The sequence below is a fragment of the Siniperca chuatsi genome, linkage group LG18 (genome assembly GCF_020085105.1).
Source record: "Siniperca chuatsi isolate FFG_IHB_CAS linkage group LG18, ASM2008510v1, whole genome shotgun sequence".
NCBI classification, from domain to species: Eukaryota; Metazoa; Chordata; class Actinopteri; order Centrarchiformes; family Sinipercidae; genus Siniperca; species Siniperca chuatsi.
The window spans coordinates 26,643,245-26,661,347 of record NC_058059.1 but is presented as its reverse complement, the minus strand read 5'-3'; the positions used below and the strand labels follow the sequence as shown (position 1 = coordinate 26,661,347).

The window sequence follows — 18,103 nt, the reverse complement described above, 5'->3', positions numbered from 1 at the left end:
TGGCCCTGTCCAAGCTGCCTTCAACTCCTCTGCTACTACTGGGTCTGAAGCCAGTGATGCTCTTCATTGCGCTCCAGACCTCTCTCATGTTGTTCTGCTGGAGTTTCCACTCCAGCTTCCTTCTGTACTTCTCCTTTGCCTCCCTGATCTTAACCTTCAGGTCAGCCTGTATGCCCTCACCTCGGGCATACCATCGGTAAAGGTCCTCCTCTTAGCATTCAGGATGTCTTTGATGTCCTTTGTTACCCACGGTTTGTTATTTGGATAACAATGGACCATCTTATTTGGGACATTGCAGTCCACACAGAAGTTAATGTAACGCACTCAGTGAGCCCATCAATGTCCTCTCCATGAGGCTCACAGAGTGCATCCCAGTTTGTAAACAGCCACAACAATCAGAATCAGAAATACTTTATTGATCCCCGAGGGGAAACTCTTTTGCTACCATGGCATGTGAGAATTCATGTGGCAGATAATATGGCCAGAGTCCCGCAGCTAACTCTGTGAGCTAGCTCAATGTCCGGGCTACAGATACTCTGCTTGATAGTAATGTGACCAGAGTTACACCATGTGTTGTTGACTAACGCCGTTAGCTCGTCCATTTTATTCGCCAGTGATCTCACGTTGCCCATGACGAGAGAGGGCAGACACAGCTTAAATCTCTTCTTCTTAAGTCTCTTTTGTCTGGACCCCTCTCTCTTCCCTCGCCGCTTCGTTCCACCTCTGCATCCTCGTTGTGTTCTCCTCCAGATCTCAGTTGGGATATCGGTTGTCCTGGGTGCCATGCTGCTCGGCTTCAGCGTGATCAGCTGTTCCCTGGTGTAAATAATGCGGCCAAACAGCTGTTCTGCAGCGGTGCCCTGACCAATTAGCAGGAGAAGAAGTTTCATGGTGAAAAAACCCCCCAAAACACTCTCTACTCTCATTTTCATAAAGAGTGTCGTTTAAATTACACTAACACAAAAGTTAAAGTTAAAAGTTTTGAAGAAAAAGGAAAGCTAAAAGTTGGAAAAAGTAAGACGACGGGACAGAGCAGCAGCAACAGACAGCATGCACATTGGCGCATGCGCACAAAATTTAATCAGTTGGACAGTCTTGCTGACTATGTCTAAAGTTTTTATATGTTTTTTTCCTGACTCTTATTTCCTCCTTCACAGACAATGCTGAATTTAATTCAGAAGAAGCTGCAGGACAGAATGGTGAGTCTCAGTTTTACTCCTCCTGGATCTTTTGAACTTGAAATTGTTTTGCTTTAAAGACACAAGCCTGACTCAGTTGTTTACCAGGAAGCACATTATTTGGTAGAATATTATTTCACAGCTGAGCAGACATTGATCCAGAGTCTATTAAGAAGTTTATTTTTCAAATGTAAAATATCCGGGGTGCCCTGGTGCCCAAAAAAACAGAGTCAAACAACCATACCTCCATCACATATGTTTGTCTAACTGTTACAGTCAAAAGTAAGGGGATTCTAAAAAGGTTGTGTGTTTCTCTCCCTTCAGTGTGACCAGGTGATGGAGTTTTCCTGGAGTGCTCTGTGGAACATCACTGATGAGACGCCCGACAACTGTCAGATGTTCCTCAACTGTCGGGGCATGAGTCTCTTTCTGGAGTGTCTACAGGTAATTCCACACTCACCCATGCTGCACCTGTTGTGACTTTTCTGAAACCATAAGAATTCACTTAGCTGCCTTCAGGATTTGTTCCATACATGTTAGAAATATATCGATAGATTATAAACCATGCTTTTGGACTATTACGGCAGTAGTCTCTTGATGTTTCCACTGTTTAATAAAATACCTCTCGTTGTATGATTTTACTGCAGGAGTTTCCAGACAAGCAGGAGCTTCACCGCAACATGTTGGGGCTTTTGGGAAATGTTGCTGAGGTCAAAGCACTGAGGCCACAGCTGCTTACCCCACAGTTCATCACTGTATTCAGGTAAGAGAACTGTTGAAACAAGTGGAGAGTAAAATGATTCTAGAAGGATTCTGGTCGACCTTTCTAGTGTACCTGTCATTAATAAAACAGTAACAACCTATCAGACACTTGCTTATCAAAATATCTTTGAAATACAAGTGAATATTCACATTACCTGCTGTTTGACACACAGCTCATGTCTGATAATTTAATAAACTCTCTGCTTTTAATTTGATTATTTACAAACAGCCCGTGTGATACAGCCTAAATTAATGTGGGCATATACACAGTGAGGCAGCGCAGATTGCTGTCAAACACCTTTACCTGTGTAGAGTGTGTTGATGCATCACCACTCAACAGTATGGTTGCCCTTTGTGTAACATACGGTCACTGCTCAAACAAGTGCAAGCCAAGGCCAAATTTTGTAAAAGAAATGTATTGTTTGACTTTGCCTGCACACTTGAATGAACACAGCTGGAACAAACAACAGTGCGTACCAAACTACTGATTGTCAGACATTCTGGGTTTAAAACAAAAGTCAGATCTCGTTAACCTCAATGAAGATTACATACCAAAGGACACATGCCGTTACATATTGTACAATAGCAATGACTCTATGACAATGGGCTGAAGAGTTCACAAGCTTCCAAACACAGACTACACACAGAACAAGACACATGAGAATTGCAACTTTGTCACATCATTGGAGCACCCACACAGCCACACCACAGCCTCACCCACACACAATAATGCCTTACTAAATTGAATGAACCAGAAACAGAAGATACAGATAAACTGTTAAAAAGTTCAAAGAAATTTTGAACAACACAACTTGCATGTATATAGCATTTGTAGTCAGAATTGAAATTTGTCTGCTTTGGTTGAGGTTTATTATATCATACAGACCTCACCAGATATTTGTTGTGTGCCCCCCACTGTTTGATGCTTTGATAGTAACCTGCTGGACAGTAAGGCAGATGGAATCGAGGTGTCGTACAATGCATGTGGCGTGCTTTCACACATCATGTTTGATGGGCCGGAGGTTTGGTCGATGGAAGAGCCGCAAAGAGACACAGTGATGGACAAGATGTGGGACGCCATCCAGAGCTGGGACGTCAGCTCACGCCGCAACATCAACTACAGGTGATTATCTGTTCACTATTTCCTTATTAATCAGCCATCTTCTTGTTTATTTAATGTACATGTATAATGCATGTTATATTTTATTATTAAATGTTTGTATAAAAATCTTTTAAAGAATACATAAAAGTAGAAAATACCAGGAAGAATAGTTCAGACAGTGAACATTATTCATAGCAGCTGATTACTGCCACTTAATATAACAACTTCTCGCTTGTCGTGAAATGTAACACTGAAGGGGTTAAAAAACTAATTAAACCTGTTGGTGTAAAGTAATTACAGAATAATGTCATGACATCACATCTGTATATTGATCAGTGATTATAACCTGTGTGTAACCTGTGCATTACTGTGTTACTGTGTTAAGCAATTATTGCCAGGGTTCCCATGCGTCCTGGAAAACCTTGAAAACAGTTGACCAATTTTCCAGTCATAGAAAACACATGGAAAATTAGAGAAAAAGTCCTGGAAAATCTTGTGTTGCCCTGAAAAGTTATTTCAACATCCTCCTATTTTCCTTTAGCTGAAAATGAACTACTAGGCTATCTATCAGAGCTCCTCAAAATGGATACCATTGCCATCTGAAAGGGCAAAGTTATGTTCAGGATCATATTAATGTTCAAATGGAAGTTTATGGATGAGAGCATTTTGAAAAGGCTGCTCTCCGTTATGTTGTGGAAACGCTGTGAACACACCCCCAAGTCACGTCACATGGTAGCACATGCAGGTTGGATGACAAAACAAATGTAGTGGCGAAACTCTGAATAATGTTCAATTACCTTGAAATGAATATGAATAAATGAATGAATAAATATTAGTCACTGCTGGCTGGTAACTGTGGTAGTTTATTAGGTTTACAGATAAGTGTTGCTTTCTTCCCAACTTGTTTTAAATGGTTGAATAATGTTAAATTGGTTAGCATGTTTGGTTCAGTTGCTAAAGTTGATGTGCTTGCTTGTTTTTTTTTTTTTGTCTGCAAAGGTTTAAGGTTTGTGATTGAACTAGGAGCAATGGTTTCAGATGTGTGTTGGGCATTGTTGAGAGAGTTGAATGGGAAGCCAGGGTCAAAACAATGAATGGGAGCACAACTGTATGTGAGTCAAACACCGGATTAATACTGGCTAACAGTACTTTTGTAGCGGTAGCTCACAGTGGGTATGATTAGCCTTGTTAAAGACTCCACTTAATATTACTAGTAAAGGGGAGAACATATGGTGTGATAAACTGAAGAGTCAGTAGCAGTTAATAATCCTAGCAAGGGAAGGGGAGAGGGGAAAGGGAAGCACAAGGCAAATACCACCTAGAATTTTAAAATAGTAATAATGTAATGATAGTGGTAGCATTAATATTAATAAGTTAATAATAATAGGAATGACAGTCATAGGAATAATAATGACAATAATAGTAACAGAGCCAATAACAACAACTGTAGTAGCAGTTATCGAGCAGGAACATGGAGGTAGCAAGTGGCCCACAACCACAGATCCAGTCTCTGCAGCTCCGGAGGCAGAAATACCTGCTGAAAGCGACAGAAGGAGAGAGGAGAGAGACAAGAAAGCACAAAACTACGGGAGAGAGAAGATGTCGGGTTATTAACATGCATTAATGGGATAAAAAATGCATACAGAGAGAGAGGAGGAGAGAGGTGCATCATGGGGAGTCTCGCGTCAGTCTAGGCCTATAGCAGCATAACTAAGGGATGGTTCAGGACTCACCCAAGCCAGCCCTAACTATAAGCTTTATCAAAGAGGAAAGTCTTAAGCCTACTCTTACATGTGGAGATCGTGTCTGCCTCCCGAACCCAAACTGGAATCTGATTCCACAGGAGAGGAGCTTGATAACTGAAGGCTCTGGCTCCCATTCTACTGTTGGAGACTCTAGGAACCACAAGTAACCCTGCATTCTGGGAGCGCAGTGCTCTAGTCAGATAATAAGGTATTATGAGATCTTTAAGATACGATGGTGTCAGACCATTAAGAGCTTTGTAGGTGAAGAGAAGGATTTTAAACTCTATTGTGGATTTTACAGGGAGCCAGTGCAGAGAAGCTAATATTGGAGAAATATGATCTCTTTTCCTAGTTCATGTCAGTACACGTGCCGCAGCATTCTGGATCAACTGGAGAGTCTTAAGGGACTAATTCGGCAGCCTGATAATAAGGAATTGCAATAGTCCAACCTAGAAATAACAAAACACGCAAAAACACAAAGAAAGGGCAGGAACACTCAACACATTGACAAAGTCGAACTGGCCAAGGAAAAAGGAAGAACACAGACTTCACTCAGGTGAAGGGAGAAAACGAGACACAGGTGAAACTAATCAGGGCAGGGCAAACAATCAAAACTGATGGGAAAAGCAAACACAGACAGGAAGTAAAACTACACAAGACACATGAGGCAGAACACTTGCAAAATAAAACAGGAAATAACACAACTAAACCACAACACACATAGCTGTGGGTTTTCCTCCTTTTTGAATTTTTAAATTGAGTTTGATCTCTCAGGTCATTTGAGCCCATCCTGCGACTGCTGCCCCAGAGCATCTCTCCTGTCAGTCAGCACTGGGCCACGTGGGCTCTCTACAACCTTGTGTCAGTTTACCGTGAGTATCTGCTGCTCTGGAGGTTTTCAAACCAGACTCAACATTTTGTGTCAACATCATCAGAGGTGCTCTTTTGTTTCTTTTTTTTGTAACCTTTTTTTAATTGGGTTTTGGAGGATTATACAACATTTGTATCAAAGACAAATACAGTTGCCTTATATAAGAGGGAAACAAGCAAACTTGAAAACAATCAAAACACATAATGAAGAGGATGTTCAACAGCACATTAATGTTGTACCTCTACTCATTAAAGTAAAACAAAACAAACAAACAAAAAATCCACGTTGCCACACCTTACTCCTCCACTATTAGTTTATTAGGTCGGAATCATCAGAGGTGTTCTGAACAGTCAGCACGTACTGGTAACGTGTTTCACTTACAGCTAGCTAATAGACCAGAATAACATACTGACACATATTCCTTTGTAACTGGCACATGTAAAATATTACTTCATTTTTTACTGTTCCTTACCCGTTCTCTTTCTCTTGTCACCAGGCTGCTTATTCTTTTATTCAAGTACACACTAACATTCTTTATTGTTGATATGCTTAAATTGTGCTGTATACAGTAATACACAGAATAATTCTCACAGTCTTTCTCTTTCCATTAATCTTCGGTCTGCAGCAAGCAAGTATTGTCCCCTGCTGATAAAGGAAGGAGGAATAAGTCTTCTAGAGAAAGTTCTGGAACTGGGGAGCTCACAGCCAGAGACCAAGGACATGGCCAGGTAAGACTGACAGCTCTTTGTATAAGCTGTGCTTGAAAGAACCTTCTTTAACCTTTGTGTGCTTTTCGTACTCGTTAGTACTCTTGGCAGCTAGTCAAAAGGTTCTGTTTACCAAGATAAATTCTACATCTGATGATTCAGTCACAGGCTGAGCAGCAGTGAGAAGAACTAGTTTTCCTGGTTTAAGATTGTTTCTGTTGGTCCTAGTAAAGAAAATGTTTATAAGTCTTTGGCCCAAATTATTTTGTTGCTAACAGTCGTCAGTCATTTACCACAGTAATCTAAATACATAGATCAAACACATAAGATCAAGACATTCTTGTCTTTTAGTTCTGGCCCGTTTCGTGTTTACACTGATGTTTTACAAACAAACCAAGAGGTGTATCATAAAGTCACATGGATTGACAGGTGACTCATTGATTGACAGTTTTGGTGATGTCATCCTGTATAATCAGCACTACATGGACCAGTGGAGGGAAATCAAATTCCAGTGACTGACAGCAAGTCATGCTGCACTTTACTGAACCTGTTGTGTTTATTTATCTTCTCTGGTGTCTCAAAGAACCAAGAAATAAGTGATTATGAGAATTAATAGTTGAAACTCCAACAGGACCTCATACTGTATGTCATCAATAATGATAGACAGTTGAGATAGAATGTAAAAGAGGCATGTTGTACTGTAATATTACAGAGCGGATAGATAGTTATAGCGGGATCACCATACCTTTCACATTTTTAAATACACAGAGCAGGACACAAGCACAACACAAACATGCTTTGACTCATTTTGCACCATCAGAGAAAATCCCTGTTCTCCTTTACTGACATGCACACGTGTTACCATGGCTACAAAACTATCAGGCATAAATATATATACGGTACACAGGTAGTGATATTCTGGATAACATTTTGTCCAGTCCCAAAGGTGGTTGAATTTTTCACTAAAATGCTGCTGACTGTTGATTGTTTACCTCAGTTCCTGGGTCATTTTGAAGACTTCAAATGATTTCAGACAGCATTACACATAGAGCTCCTGACATTTCTTTCAGTGTGGGAATGTTGTGATAGCTTCAAGCAGGTATGTGACTGGAGAACATAATGAGCTAGCAGGAGAGAGGTGGGGGTTTTCTGATATGTATAGCTTAATCTTTGCACCCCTACTCTTTTCCAGACATTGCAGTATGCTGCTTCGATTAATTACTTTCGACGTGAACGTGCAATGTGATTGATCAATTAATCACCTGCTGAGCTGAATCAGACTGATCCTGACATATATCATATAGTTATCAATGTAGTTCCTAGATGACATGATACATTGCCTTTGCTGTGTGATGTAGCGCCACTGCTTGTTTTCCCTGAATCTTTTATCTATGATTTCTTCTGAAGTCAGTGAAGGGCACCATCATTATAAAACACTGCAGAAAACCTTGATATGGCTCTAACAGCTGGGCCACACTGCCTACCTGAGCAGTGCACATGCGTCGCAGAACCTCTTGCTTTTCATTTCGGCGGCCATGTTAACAGATTAGAGCAGCGATGCTTCATCTACAGAGTCCTGCTCTCGCCTATTTTTTCTGTGACGCGCATGCAGTTCTCAGCAAAAATAGACAGTGAAAATGATGTGTTCATAGTCATATCGACATCATACCAGCAAAACACACACCTTTCACTACAGTTTCGATGTCTGGATTTGTAGAGTATGAAAAAAAACTAGATTTTTTTTACTCAACAACTCCTGCCTCCGTTTCAGATTAAAAGCCCTCTAGTGTTTCTGTGGACAGAATCCCTGCATTTGTTAACAGGGCTTTTACTTTATTGTATTTCTTAAAGGCAAACTCAGTGTAGAAAGATAGGGCTGGCAGTAGTATCACTGCAGAAGCAACGCTGTCTGTGGACACCACACATGTGCGAGTAGCAGCAGTTCAGAGAGGTAGCCGCCACGCACAGGTAGAGGTAGGCAGTGTGGCCCAGGCGTAATAGTAGTTTAGCTTTTGATTCATGCTAATATCACATATCTACTGTCACAAAATCCTGTGGTCGTTCTGCTGTTGGGCCCATACCCACCTTTTAGGAGGTTCCACATCATAGTTTGACTAACAACTTTCACACCAGCCTAAGTGAACTAAACCAGAGTTTGAACCAAATCAGGTTAGGTGTGAAAAGCACCCTAAATGACATGGGGAAAGCAGGTGCTTTTTGCATAATTTGACAGTGAAATCATTTCCGTACAGGCATAGAATTTACCATTTAAGAAGCTCTTGGACAGTATTTAACCTTTAGTTAACTTGTAAAATATTTTTATTTTTCAGCAAAGTAATGGAGCAGTGTGAAAACTTCAAAGAAGACCCCATGGAAACAAATCATGGGCAGGAGGTAAACTATGGACAAAGAGGTTGACACCACAGGAGCCATGATTCCCGGCAAACATTAAGCTAAACAACCTAAGGCCCCTCCTACTGTCATCACCACAAGGGTCAATTGTGTGCATTATTCTTATCATTCTTATTATTTTGTAGAGCAGAAATGTGTCTCCGACCCTCTTCACAGCAGTTTGGACAAAACCTTAATATATGACACATAGGACTTAAGATGTGGTGCGTGGTGTTTTTTGTTGTGAGGGTGCTTACCTTTGCTGCACATAAGCATCTCTTCTGTTGGGACAGGTTTGTGGGGGTGGGCGACTGTAATCTCTCAGTGTGTGTGTGTGTGTGTGTGTGTGTGTGTGTGTGTGTGTGTGTGTGTGTCAATGATTATCAACAGAACAAAACAGTTGGAGTGATGCTTGGTTCTCAGTGGAAGGAAACGAAAGCCCTCCCAAGCTCACTACCGTTAACTGTGTAACATTGAACAAAAGGCTAAAAGCTGTGTAGTGTCCTGCACCGCCATCAGAGGTCTCGGCTCTCATGCTGCTCTCTCACAGTTGCTCATGCTTGTGGAGGCCTCTGAGCTGTTGACACATGTACAGTGAAAACTAGCCATTATGTGTGTAGGCTGCAGAGAAGCATCACACTGATGTTGATGGGAGGGAAGTCTTCCCAGACCTTGTGGCACAATGATGGACTTCTTTGTTATATATGTAAATATTCTCTGTTTGTCTCATCCTTTTACTGTGTGTATGTTTTATAATATAACTGTAAACACTCATGACTTTACTCTCTATTTAAATTTGTTTAGGTTTGACTAAGTGCTAAGAAACTATATACAGAATACCCAATGATTCAAAACTCAGTTCTTAAAAGGATCATTTAGATTTAGTTCAGCCTTGCTTCTGTTTTAATTGTCTGGCATCTTAACCTGATTCTGTTGGTTCTTCTTACTGGAAGCACTAGTGAGTTTCAACTATGAGGGAGGTAAAAACACCCAAAGCAAATACACTATATGGCCCAAAGTATGTGGACACTACCAGCCGTGTGCACAAAGCCAGGTCCATAAAGAAATGGTTTTCCCAGTTTGCTGTGGAAGAACTTGACTGACCTGCAAAGCGCCCTGACCAACCCCATCCAACACATTTGGGATGAACTGGAGCACCAACTGCAACATAACATCCAACAGTGTTGGACCTCACTAATGCTCTTGTGGCTGAATGGGGGAGCAAATCCCTGCAGCAGGTTCAATATTTGATGGAAAGCCTGAAACCAGAAGAGTAGAGGCTGCAACAGTTTGGTGCCCATGGTTTTGGAATTACCTGTTCAACTATCACTTATAAAATCGATGCAGCAGAACCAGAGATATCATCTTTTTTATTCCACACATTCTTCCAAAACCTGGTGTCTACATTACCAACAGTGCAACGTGGCTGCCCACAGTTTGGTCTGAGATTCAGCTGTGTTATGCTAGTAGCGGCTAATGTAGCCTGGAGCCTCCAGCCTGCAGCAGAGATGAGCAGCAGCTACAGAGGTCTGGTAAGCTCACTTCTTTCTAACTCCACATCCCCAGATTTTTTTCATTTTCAAACTTGTAGTCTTCAGCCCCAACCAACACTGACTCAAGTGGCATCACTTGAAGGCAGGATTTCACACTGTTGTCGTGACTCAGTGGTTCAACATATATAAAGGTTATGGACATGTAACAGTTCTTAAAGCTGTCTCTAGTGTTTTGCCTTCAAGCTCAACAGTGCTTCCAGTGGTCAAGTATGGTGCTCGATAATCAAAAAGACAAGGCTGAAGGAAACAGTTAACCTTTAACAACACCTGATTTTTACTGGTTGGTCAAAATGCTGCTAAGTAACTGCTTCACTTAAACACTTCTTCTAGTACCCAGGGTACTATACTAACATTAAACAGCAGATGAAGCAATAACTGATGGGAGAAAAATAAAGTGCGTTGATATGTATTTAAAGTTGATGATCTTTTAGTGTCTGGCTCAGAGGTATCATGATCACATGGAGGGAGTGATTCAGTGGTTTGACTGCATACAGAAGAATCAAGTTTGATCCCCACCTCTGCTGAACGGAAATTTCTACTGAGCTATCACAGCTCTCACCCTCACTTAAACCAACTTGTTTTGGTGTATTTTGACTGCGCCTTTTTCTAAACCCAAATCAAAGTCTGACTTTATTCACTGTTGTGACCTTAAAGGTGCCCTGTGGAGTTTTCTTGCAAACAAAGACATTTATGTTTACATTTGATGTTTCTCACCAAAACTCACTGTGTGTATGCTTGAGGCCTAACAAACATTTTGAATGCCTTTTCTCGTAATATTTTAAAAGCTGATTTTTTTTTTTTTCATTTAATTTTGCCACCTGAACATGTTTGCTAGCGCACAGTATTCTTCTTCTTTGCTGGGACATTGCTGTTTCTTGCTACCAACTGTCTATAAATGGAATAGTGTACTGTAAAACTGTCACACACATACATATAGCTCTGCCCACGTGCTCTTGTATGTGGGTCCTTTTATGTGAGCTCAAGTTACAAACTAAATAGTGACCTACTCATCAAAACTCAACAAAAGCTCCACAGCACTACTAGTGGTTAAAAACTCCACAGGGTACGTTTTAAGCTGACCCTAACTAACTAGTTTCTTCACTGGCATTTCTCACATGTCGCTGAGATCATTTACAGGAAGTGTTGTATTAGGACACTCTTCTGCAAACAGCACTGACTATAAATGCCCCACATGAGAAAGTGTTCGCTTGGCTATCAAAGGCAGCGTCTTACATTCAGAACTACAAAATCAAAATCTCAACAGTAGCTGTCTGAATGGGGAGCAATTACTTTTCGTTTAGAGAGCAGATTACCTGTCGTACATATTCATTTTCATACCAGCGAGGCATGGCAAATACACAGAATATTACTGTTTTTAATAGCTTGTTTTAATGCTTTAATTATAGACTGCATTTTAGTTAAGTTCAGAAGTACAACAGACAGGCATATGTTTTTCATCATTTACCATAACCACTTCAGCAGTAACACACACCAGATTTGGGACAGTTACTGTATGCTGGGATTGGAGTTGCCTTTCTATCCTTAACAGGAGTTTTGACATTCAGAGCACAGTTAAGTTATAAAAAACATAAATAGATTCACAGTACTATGAATCAAATATGGAAGGTTTCTTATTTACGTCTCCTTGCCTTATGGTAGTGAGTGGAAAAATGATGAGGGTTTAATTCTAGTGATAGTTGTAATTTAAATGTTTTTTCTGTGTTGGCGTGGGCTTCAACTAATGATTATTTCCATTATTGATTAATCTATTGAAATCAGATGTTTTGTCCAGATCCCAGAGCTATTCAATTTACAATGGTATTAAACAAAGAAATGAAGCATTTATTAATTATCGAATTGTTGCAGATTTAAATTTCTGTCAATCAACACTTGAGCACAGTTTCATATATGTACTCTGTTTAAATACCGTTTTCAGGTCAGTGCTACAGTATGTTCCCACCTTGGCTTAATTCTTAGAACATTGCATTGCTGCCATTTTAACTGAGTTTCCCATTAAATGAATGAGCAGTTTGAGCAGGGACAAAGACTCACTTGGCCCACAGTGCTGATTCTGACTCGGATTTGGATGGTGGGTGGGAGCGCAAAGCTTTCATTCACATACATTTAATTCATTGCGTAATGAGTTCATTGCCTAAACCAGGGACTGCCAGAACCTTAAAATTCACGCCAGTGAAGGAACATACATCACCAATCATACTGCATAACAACATTCAAAAGGTTTTCTCCTCCAACTGTAAAATGTGTGAACCAGGTCAGGCATAGTGCACAGTGGTTTCTAATATGTAGCACACTGGCACCACAGTGTGTGTAGCTCGAGCTGGTTCCCGGTATCAGCCTCTGTACAGTGTGTCATTCAGAGTCTCCTACATAAATACAGTACAAGGACTATGTTCATGAGTGAGTGTTTTTTAACTTATTTCATATCAGCTGTGTTGGGTTTACCCACTGACCTGATTTCCTGGTTCTCATGTACAGTTTTTCTTTGTGTGATTTGTGGGAATCTGATTGGCACAGCTCTGTTTCTATTGCTATTTCACAGTCATGGTGGAAATTAGTGTTCAAGTAGGCAGTGGTGTGAAATGAAAAGCTTTAGTAGAGACTCTCTTAATTTTCTCTTAGTTTCTGTCTGGAGTTCAAATGTGTGAATATGAAGAGGATTTACCACGCTTTCACATATGATCAAAACAAAATCTTGTGAGTTTTTAATTCTTAAGAATCACGGTGTTTGATTAGAGCCTAGCAGAGGTGTGGACTTCTCTCTAGAGAAAGTAGATCAGTTGAACATCACCTATTGTTTTTAATTTGGAGTCACTGAATGTTTCAATTTATGCTTTCCAGGAAATAATGTCTAGAACTAAAAAAACATGGATGGCAGTGACAGCAGATAGCTACTGTTGGGGGTTGATTGTTATTTATAAAGGTGTATGTGCTGAAAAAAGTTAAAGTGAAATACTGCTTCAGGGGAACTGCTGTGTCATTTCATCTACTAATTTCTGTTTCTGAAGTCTGTCGACACTTCGTTACTCATTTCTTTTGTAACTGCTGATAAGTGTAATCCAAAATGGAGTGAGGGATATTTGATTCAAACATTATGGAATTCCAATTTTTCCTGATCTAAATAGTACCAGGCCATTAGTGTAAAGATATGAATAAGCAATAAAGATGGAGTGGTAAAAAAATGGGAATCTTGTGTTTATTTCTCTTCCCTACAGGTTGTTAAAGTGCGATAAGTAATTAATGAACCAGTGGTGAACTCTCCCCTATGATGAAAATACATCTCCAAGCACAAGGGGGTCATTTCCACTGGGGACAGGGTGGGACATGTCACCCACACTTTTCATAATCCCTGTTTTGGCCAGCCCACGTTTACATGCACTTTGAGTGATTAAACTTGATAAAGTTTTATTCCCCTGGGTTTTGCCTCTCAGGCTACGCACAGTGTGCTTGAACTGTGGTAGAAATCAACAGCTTCTGCATTACAAACACACAGGACCAGCATCTGTATTCGAGAGCGAGCCACACCTGTAGGAGACCACCTCTGTTTGAGACACAAGTAGCCTCCCCTTTTGCTGGGTTTCACTTTCTGTTGTTTGCTTGGCAGGCAAAGCATTAAATGAGAAGCGAAACATATAGCCTGCCCTTATCATTGTGATAGCATGATAACATTGGAGACCTAATGCAGTTTAAGTAAAATACAGTATGTATTTTATGTCTGGCTAGATCCCCAGAACTTTCTATAACTCAAACTTTGTCAAAATTGGGAACATCAGTAGTGAAAAGTAACTCAGAACATTTACTCAAGTACAATTTTGAGGTACTTGTACTTTACTTGAGTATTTCAATTTTGTGATACTTTATACTTCATACTTCAGAGGGAGATATTGTACTTTTTACTCCACTACATTGATTTGACAGCTTTATCTACAACTTCATTTGTAGATTATGACTTTACTTACTGCACACACTGCAAAAAACACCATCTTTCCATGTATTTATGTCTATTATTGTGTCTTGAAAGTCTTATTTTCTTAAAACAAGTTAAAAAAAATCTATCAGTGTGGTGAGATCATTTCAACCAGTTTCCAAATGAAAACTGGGTCTTAAAACAAGTTGATTTCTACTGAAAAGAGGTTGAAATAATTAACTAGACTGGCATATTTGTCACTTATGTTAAAGGTGGGGTCAGCGATTCTAATCCAATACACGTCTTTCTGTCAAATTCAGTGAATATCTCCTCACGGTCCGCTAGCTGTCCGTTCAGTGTGTGCGCTGAAAAAAAACTCAGATGTTTGTACTCAGCCCTGGCTCTGTGAATGGGAAACACACAAAGAGGCTCGGACTGAGTCACAAAACACTATTCCAGCCATGATTTGTGTGTCAGGTAATGTTAAATGACTTGCCCACGGACATTCAGCTGACTTTCTAGTTTGCCAAGATCTGCTGTTGTTGTGATGTTAGCTGTAGCAGCAGGAGAGTTGTGAGCGTCGCTGTCTGGAGCTTCTGTGCTGGCTCTGGGAAACCGTCTCGTCCTCTCTGGCTGTTAGCTTCGCAGCAGCCAGGGACAGGGACAGTTTGCTAACACACAACCTAGCTAAGCTAACGTTAGTTACATTACTTGGTGTGTTGTTGATGCTCTATATCATGGTATTTGTCATGGCATTGGATTTCTCCAGAATGACATACCCTACCTTTTGAGAAGAAAAAAACAACTTTTAGAATTCAATAACGAATGCATAATTATTTTGTAAGATGGAGATTGTTTTGCATTGCAAAACATAAATGATTATTACTTGATTAAAGGCTCTGAATACTTCTTCCACCACAGACAACAACAAATGGAAACATACTAGTACGTGGATACATGCAGAAATGAAAAAGTAAAATAATATGAATGTGTCATTAATACTCTATAATAATAATAATAATAATAATAAAACTGTATTTATAGAGCACTTATCAAAACAAAGTAAAAAGTGTTTCACAACAAGAGAAATAAAATACCACAGTGAATGATAAAATATAAAGAAATAAAATACACAAAAACAATAAAATAAACAGCCAGTTCAGGTAAAATCAGGATCTGCTTTCTGATAAAAATGTGTTTTGAGAAGAGACTTAAACGAAGACACTGACTCAGACAGCCTAATTTCTTCGGACAAGTTGTTCCAGAGCCTCGGGGCCCTGATGGCAAAAGCTCTGTCCCCCTAAGTTTCCATCCTGGACTCAGGAACAAACAGGAGACCCCTGCCTGAAGATCTCAAACTACGTGAAGGTTCATAAGGGATTAAAAGGTCTAAAATATAGTCTGGAGCCAGGCCATGAAGTAATCAACAAGATCTTAAAATCAATCCTAAAACCAACAGGGAGCCAGTGTAAAGAGGCTGAAACAGGTGTGAGGTTATCGTACCTCTTGGTCGTGGTTAAAAGCCGAGCAGCTGAGTTCTGTACAGTCTGCAGTTGTGTCAGTTTTTTGATTCGTGGTCTTCAGTAGCTAATGAAGTTTGCTCGGTCGATATGGAAATTGTTCAGTTGTTATCATGTGACTTAGGTATGGAATTAGACCTGTACTGCAGAACCACCCACTCTGCATTTATTGAGGTTTTCTCTCATTTTTCTTTATTTAATTTGGACACACTCTCCCTGATGCAATCCCATAAATTTACTTTCCATTATACTTAAACATGGCCTCCAAGCAGATTTCTAGTCGTTTTGCCTCAATCAAGCCAAAAGTTTCAAATCAAGTCACAAGTCTTCATAATGCAAATTGCAAGTCAAGATGCAAGTTTGTGAATGCTGACTGAAAGCTCAGAAAAGCTAGTAAATGAACCTTTAAACTCAGATTATTTTGTTACTGTTCCCATATAGGCCACTTCCATGCTAAAATGTCAAACAGTTTCTCAAATATATACAATCCAATGTAAATAAATGTCAGTTATTTCACATACATACTCATGAATCTAAAACATTTGCATTTGAAATGCTCCCTGTATATTAAAGGGTCAGTTCACTCAAGTTACAAAAAAAAAATGCAGACCACGGATGTGTTATGTTTTACTATATCAATGATATTTTCTCACTTTCCTCTAGTGGTATCTAACCATGCAGATAGTTGAGTTTGTTCAGGTTTTGAGAGCTGTCTGAGATTTCTGCCTCCAACCCAATACAGTGGAGATGAATAAATTCAACTAGAATGTGCAATTTCTGGAGAAATTGCGTTAGAGCTGGAAGCTGTTGGCTGCTGCTTCCACTGCTACCAGCTGCGGCTGCTACAGCAGCAGTTTTTCAAATCTTTTAGCGTCACACACAGGTGAAATTGTATCAAATGCTACAGACTTGTTCAGCATCCCCATCTGTGCAACTTTGCTGAATTTGGTCACCATGGAATATTACACTAAAGAGATACGGCCGTTAATAAGTAGTATGGTGGTGTTTTACTAACGGCAGTGAGGCTAGTGCCATGCTTATATGTCATGCTTATGCTCATGGAGAACTTGTGTACCAAGTTTAATTTTATTAAAGTCAACAGACTTAAATATCATGTTTTAATGTTACTGTAGCGCCCCCTGTGGGTAGAATTATATGACATGTTATACACTTGTGCAATGTGGCTGTATGTACAACAAAAATGAACTAAGAAGTATTGTTCGGGATCATCTAGAGAAGGTATGTCCAAACTTTGGTAAAGATTAGATGAAGAATGTGCCAAAAGTAGCAAAACATATTTTTACCAAAACATCCCAAATGGCAGACAATGTTTTCAGGCGCAAATACACGTGGCCTATCAGTTGAATTGGCTTCATCCAAGGAACACACTGCTCAAATATTGATTTGCTGCACCTCACAGTTCATGAGTTGTTAGCCAAAACATAAAACACGTAATAACTGACCACATGGTGGCGCAATGGATACTGTGATTTAATATGTTAAGCATTTCCACATGGGGCAGCTGTCCATAAAGTATGAATGCTTTAGTACTTGTAGTTTTTGAGATTTTAATACTTAAAAAATGTGATAAAAATCACTAAAAATAAAGAAAAGTAATAGAAAACATCTCGTAGAAAATACATATGATTTGACAACAAAGTTTGTAGCACGAGGACAAAAAACGGCAGAATAATAATAATAAAGAACAAAACATAACTGTTTTTTAAAATGCATAAATAGTGAACAGTAATATTAAAGAATGACGAGCACTGAATGACGAGCACGTGAGAACACACAAAATGCATAAACTGCCATGTTATTGGCAAGTAGGGCCAACCGAGTATTCGAACCCTGGACCTTTGCACAACAGCGCCTCTTGACACATCCCACCTTGCCTCCTAGGTCATATTTTGTTTTCTTGTCATTATTGTTCCTTTATTGTTGTATTCTGTTACTCACCTCTCCTCTCATTTCAGATCACTTCACTTCCTCCCCCTTGTGTGTTTCCCGCCTGTCCTGATTGCATGCTCCTCCCTAATTAGTTGCACCTGTGTCCTACTGTCTTCACCCACCTGTGTATATCATCTGCTGCTTCTCTTCACTCTGTGCCAGTTCGTTGTAGTACTTTATGTCTCATGCCCCCGCATTCGTCCCTTGTGTTTCTGGTTGTTTGATTCCTGCTTCAACCTCTCCCTGTTGGATTTGTTTGCTCTCTCCTGACTGCCTACCCGTGATCCAACTTTGGATACTGGACAGTAAAGACTGTTCTTACCTCCCCTCCTGGTTTCCTGTGTCTGCATTTGAGTCCATTGCCTCTGTTTTACCAGTTCTTACACCTATGACTTGCTG

At 39.9% G+C, this 18,103-nt stretch overlaps 1 protein-coding gene across 1 annotated transcript in view; it reads left to right on the top strand.

Annotated features, from left to right (window-relative positions):
• Positions 1-13,509, top strand: part of zer1 (zyg-11 related, cell cycle regulator) — a 29,638-nt gene extending 16,129 nt beyond the window's left edge. Inside the window, exons 10-16 of the mRNA XM_044174048.1 lie at positions 1,158-1,199; positions 1,503-1,622; positions 1,826-1,941; positions 2,875-3,063; positions 5,562-5,659; positions 6,284-6,386; positions 8,696-13,509. Of these exons, the coding sequence (XP_044029983.1) occupies positions 1,158-1,199; positions 1,503-1,622; positions 1,826-1,941; positions 2,875-3,063; positions 5,562-5,659; positions 6,284-6,386; positions 8,696-8,783 (756 nt within the window). The 3' untranslated portion in view covers positions 8,784-13,509. The remainder of the gene's footprint in view (positions 1-1,157; positions 1,200-1,502; positions 1,623-1,825; positions 1,942-2,874; positions 3,064-5,561; positions 5,660-6,283; positions 6,387-8,695) is intronic.
• Positions 13,510-18,103: the final 4,594 nt, after the last annotated feature.